Source organism: Oncorhynchus kisutch, linkage group LG22 (genome assembly GCF_002021735.2).
Source record: "Oncorhynchus kisutch isolate 150728-3 linkage group LG22, Okis_V2, whole genome shotgun sequence".
Taxonomy (NCBI): Eukaryota; Metazoa; Chordata; class Actinopteri; order Salmoniformes; family Salmonidae; genus Oncorhynchus; species Oncorhynchus kisutch.
The window spans coordinates 32,667,665-32,672,094 of record NC_034195.2 but is presented as its reverse complement, the minus strand read 5'-3'; the positions used below and the strand labels follow the sequence as shown (position 1 = coordinate 32,672,094).

General features: G+C 43.6%; 1 protein-coding gene across 1 annotated transcript; it reads right to left on the bottom strand.

Moving 5' to 3' along the window:
• Positions 1 to 216: 216 nt before the first annotated feature.
• On the bottom strand, positions 217 to 3,882 carry LOC109867691 (dynein light chain roadblock-type 2). The gene is made up of 4 exons (XM_020456947.2): positions 3,770 to 3,882; positions 1,047 to 1,122; positions 702 to 869; positions 217 to 480 (listed from the first exon to the last, which is right to left on the bottom strand). The coding sequence occupies exons 1-4, from the start codon at positions 3,770 to 3,772 to the stop codon at positions 437 to 439; spliced, it is 291 nt and encodes a 96-aa protein (XP_020312536.1). The 5' UTR covers positions 3,773 to 3,882; the 3' UTR covers positions 217 to 436.
• Positions 3,883 to 4,430: the final 548 nt, after the last annotated feature.

Here is a 4,430-nt window from a genome sequence, read left to right as displayed (position 1 = left end):
TATTGTGTTATTGACTGTACATTTGTTTATCCCATGTGTAACTGTGTTGTTGTTGTTGTTTGTCGCACTGCTTTGCTTTATCTTGGCCAGGTCGCAGTTGTAAATGAGAACTTGTTCTCAACTGGCCTACCTGGTGAAATAAATTAAAATTTTAAATATCATATCATACAGGTGTGGACATCGGAAACTGGAAAAAAAGGACATCCAGACATACAATTGTTATGACATCCTTGTTTATTGTTTTGAATTGATGACGATGGCTAAGGAAGATAATTAGTATATAGAGTAAGGCATCATATTGCAGAGTTTAAAAAGTAGACAAAAAAGAAAATACAAAGAAAGCAAAAAGTGTGGTTCAGCTAAACAAAACATATATTCTTGAGAAAGATCAGTGTGTGAGGAGCTACAGCCTGACTCTCACAGGAACATCCTGAGGCTATTCACTGGGGTTCTGGATGACTATCAATAGATACTCCTTGTCTGGAAGAGAGAGGAGAAAACAAACTGTAAAACCACTGAATGTGTCTCATTACATTTCACTGAATGTGTTTTATTAAATGTCATTGTTTCATTAACTTTACCTTAAACAATTAATGAAATAGTTCATAAATGAACTGCACAATATCGATGTGTCAGATATATTGATGTTCACATGTGGTTCAGGTTCTCGAGGGAGGCCCAGACACCTCTGCTTCACTCACCAGGTGCCACCATGATCTCATGCTTCTTGGAGCGGATGCGGAGGAAGGTCAGGTCGTTCTGAGGGTCGAGGTCTCGGACTGTGCTCCTGGCTTTCATAGTGAGCTGGTGCAGCAGACCAGCATACTGCACCGTAGTGGAGTTGTCTAAGGTAGTTCTGATTGGGATTCCTGAGAATGACCAACACATAGCATCAACTTTAGTAGAGGTGATGAGAGTAGTACTGATTAGTTAGCCTGCTAGATACATTCAAATTGTATGTCTAAAGTGTAAAATTGTCTCCACATATTTGTGGCTATAGGCACAGCTCCTATAAGAGAATGTAGGCATGGGATTGTATTGCTTACCCTCGGCATTAACAACTATTGTTCCAATTACACCTTTGTGAGTTTGAATTCTCTTTAGTGTCTCCTCAACTTCTGCCTGTTTAGGGGAGAAAATAAAACAGCACGACATCTTTATGCTTTAGCAAGCAGCTTTAGCACGCTCATCTGACCAAGACCCTCAAGACAGTCAACAGTTAGCATAAATGTTACCGCATTCATAGAAGCTAACCACTTTAGCGACTATTGATGATATTATCTTCTGACTGGGGAAGTTTTGTTAAGAGCCTTGAAGCTTGCTTTAAACATTAACATGCATCGCTTGCGGTATGTTTTTGGAAATATAAGCAATATATCTTCAGAAATAAATACATTTACAAAAAACAAAAGCTTAAATTGCTACACTCCTTTATAGGGTTAGTGTTCCCACATGGCCATATCCACATGTAACATCGCTGGTTTATGGAAAACAGACGGAAGACATAGTCGGCCAACTGTGATAATTGGCTACTGTATCTAGCGTGCTCCGAACACCTGTGTGTAAGTGTAGTTCGTCAACTGGAGGCACACAAATTGTGGATCTGTGCAAAACTGGCCAAGAACACAAAGGTAACCTGCCTAAATGACTACCGACCCATAGCACTCACATCTGTAGCCATGAAGTGCTTTGAAAGGCTGGTCATGGCTCACATCAACACCATTATCCCGGAAACCCTAGACCCACTCCAATTTGTATACCGCCCCAACAGATCCACAGATGATGTCATATCTATTGCACTCAACACTGCCCTTTCCCACTTGGACAAAAGGAACACCTATGTGAGAATACTATTCATTGACTACAGCTCATCGTTCCAACACCATAGTGCCCTCAAAGCTCACCACTAAGCTAAGGACCCTGGCACTAAACACCTCCCTCTGCAACTGGATCCTGGACTTCCTGACAAGCCGCCCCCAGGTGGTAAGGGTAGGTAACACATCTGCCACACTGATCATCAACACAGGGCCCCTCAGGGGTGTGTGCTCAGTCTCCTCCTGTACTTCCTGACTGCATGGCCAGGCACGACGCCAACACCATCATCAAGTTCGCCGATGACACAAGTGGTAGGCCTGATCACCAACAACGATGAGACAGCCTATAAGGAGGAGGTCAGATACATGGTCGTGTGGTGCCAGGACAACAACCTCTCACTCAATGTGAGCAAGACAAAGGAGATGATTGTGGACTACTGGAAAAGGAGGACAGGGCCTCCCGGGCGCGAACCCAGACTCTCTGGTGGCACAGCTAGCGCTGCGATGCAGTATCCTAGACCACTGCGCCACCAGAGACTCTGGGTTCACGCCCAGGCTCTGTCGCAGCCAGCCGCGACCGGGGAGCCCGTGGAGCGACGCACAATTGGCCTAGCGTCGTCCGGGTTAGGCCGGTAGGGATACATTGGTGCGGCTGGCTTCCGGGTTGGAGGCGCGCTGTGTTAAGAAGCAGTGCGGCTTGGTTGGGTTGTGTTTCAGAGGACACATGGCTTTCGACCTTCGTCTCTCCCGAGCCCGTACGGGAGTTGTAGCGATGAGACAAGATAGTAATTACTAACAATTGGATACCACGAAATTGGGGAGAAAAGGGGGGTAAAAATGTAATTAAAAACTTTTTTTAAAGGAAAAGGAGGACAGAGCCCGCCCCCATTCTCATCGACAGGGCTGCAGTGGAGCAGGTTGAGAACTTAAAGTTCCTTGATGTCCACATCAACAAACTTTCATGGTCCAAACACACTACGACAGTCGTGAAGAAGGCACGCAAAGCCTATTCCCCCTCAGGAGACTGAAAAGATTTGGCATGGGGCCTCAGATCCTCAAAAGCTACAGAGGGTAGTGCGTACGGCCCAGTACATCACTGGGGCCAAGCCTCCCGCCATGCAGGACCTCTATACCAGGCGGTGTCAGAGGAAGGCCCTAAAAATTGTCAAAGACTCCAGCCACCCTAGTCATAGACTGTTCTCTCTGTTACCGCACGGCAAGCGGTACCGGAGCGCCAAGTCTAGGTCCAAAAGGCTTCTACCCCCAAGCCATAAAACAGCTCATCAAAGGGCTACCCAGACCCCTCTTTTACACTGCTGCTACTCTCTGTTTATTATCTATGCAGTCACTTTAACTCTACATATTACCTCAATTACCTCGACTAACCCGTGCCCCGCACATTGACTCTGTAATGGTAACCCCTTAATATAGCCTCGCTATTCTTATTCTTACTGCTGCTGTTGAATTATTTGTTACTTTTATTTTACTTATCTACGTTTTACTTAACACGTTTAAAGCATTGTTAAGGGGCTTGTAAGTAAGCATTTCACTGTAAGGGATACACCGGTTATATTAAATAACATTTGATTTGAATTATAGCTATGATTTTTATTTGAAAGACTCTTCCTGATATAAAAGATAAGGGGAATATCAGAATATGTTTCGAAAACAGGTTTGAAATCGATGATTGCCTTTCCTAAACATTTAAACACAGCGTCGCAATTGTGGTTCACATGGAGCCAAATGCGGGCGAACGTAACCGTTGAAACCCATTTAGGAAGGGTTTTCGAGAGCTAGCATAACGTTAGCTAGCAAGCTTAAGTAAAGTGGGATGGGTTGATAATGGATATTTGCTGTTGTTGCCGTCACGTATCTACCCTTTACATAACTATTATTAAACACTTTACATGAGGCAAAACATGTCATGTTAAAATTATTAATTATATTTTTTGTACCATATTTGAAGGTGCTGTCAATATTGTTGTTGTTGTCCAGCAGGCAGATTCCTTTCTTCACTCCTGTCGCCTTCTGTTCTTTCTTCCTCAGTGATACCGCTGTGAAGCAGGCAAGAATAACAAAGTATTTCTGGGTCACGGATTTTTGGAATCCTTCAGAATAAGAGTCCCGTCCTGTAAACGTTGTAAGTGAATCATTTGGGCGAATATTAAGGAAAATGTGCACAATTATCGATATATTTTTCATAGAAAAACGAATTAAACGTATTTCTATGAAATATTCTGTGATTTATTTGTTGATTTAAAAAAAAAAATCTAACCTAAATGGTTAACAATGTTTTTGTGTGTGTACGCCACAGGAGGTTGGTGGCACCTTAATTGGGGTGGACAGGCACGTGGTAATGGCTCGAGCAGAATAGGTGAAAAGGTATCAACAACATCAAACACATGGTTTCCATTCCATTCGCGTCGTTCCAGGCATTATTATGAGCAGTCCTCCCCTCAGCAGCCTCCTCTAGTGTACGCCTATCATTTATTGCACCATACATGTGTCTCAGTGTTCTACTCAGAAGCACTTCTAGATTCCACATCCACAGATTTTACATCCCAATGAGTGTCGCTGCTCATTCTGCGGCCCTTAAAGAGTGGCATATCAGCTTAA

Bases quoted from the DNA above. Each gene is read 5' to 3' on its own strand.
- LOC109867691 (XM_020456947.2), bottom strand. The intron at 870-1,046 runs GTAAGCAATACA...GGTCATTCTCAG, and splicing joins AATAGTTGTTAATGCCGAGG to GAATCCCAATCAGAACTACC. The intron at 481-701 runs GTGAGTGAAGCA...TCTCTCTTCCAG, and splicing joins TGAGATCATGGTGGCACCTG to ACAAGGAGTATCTATTGATA.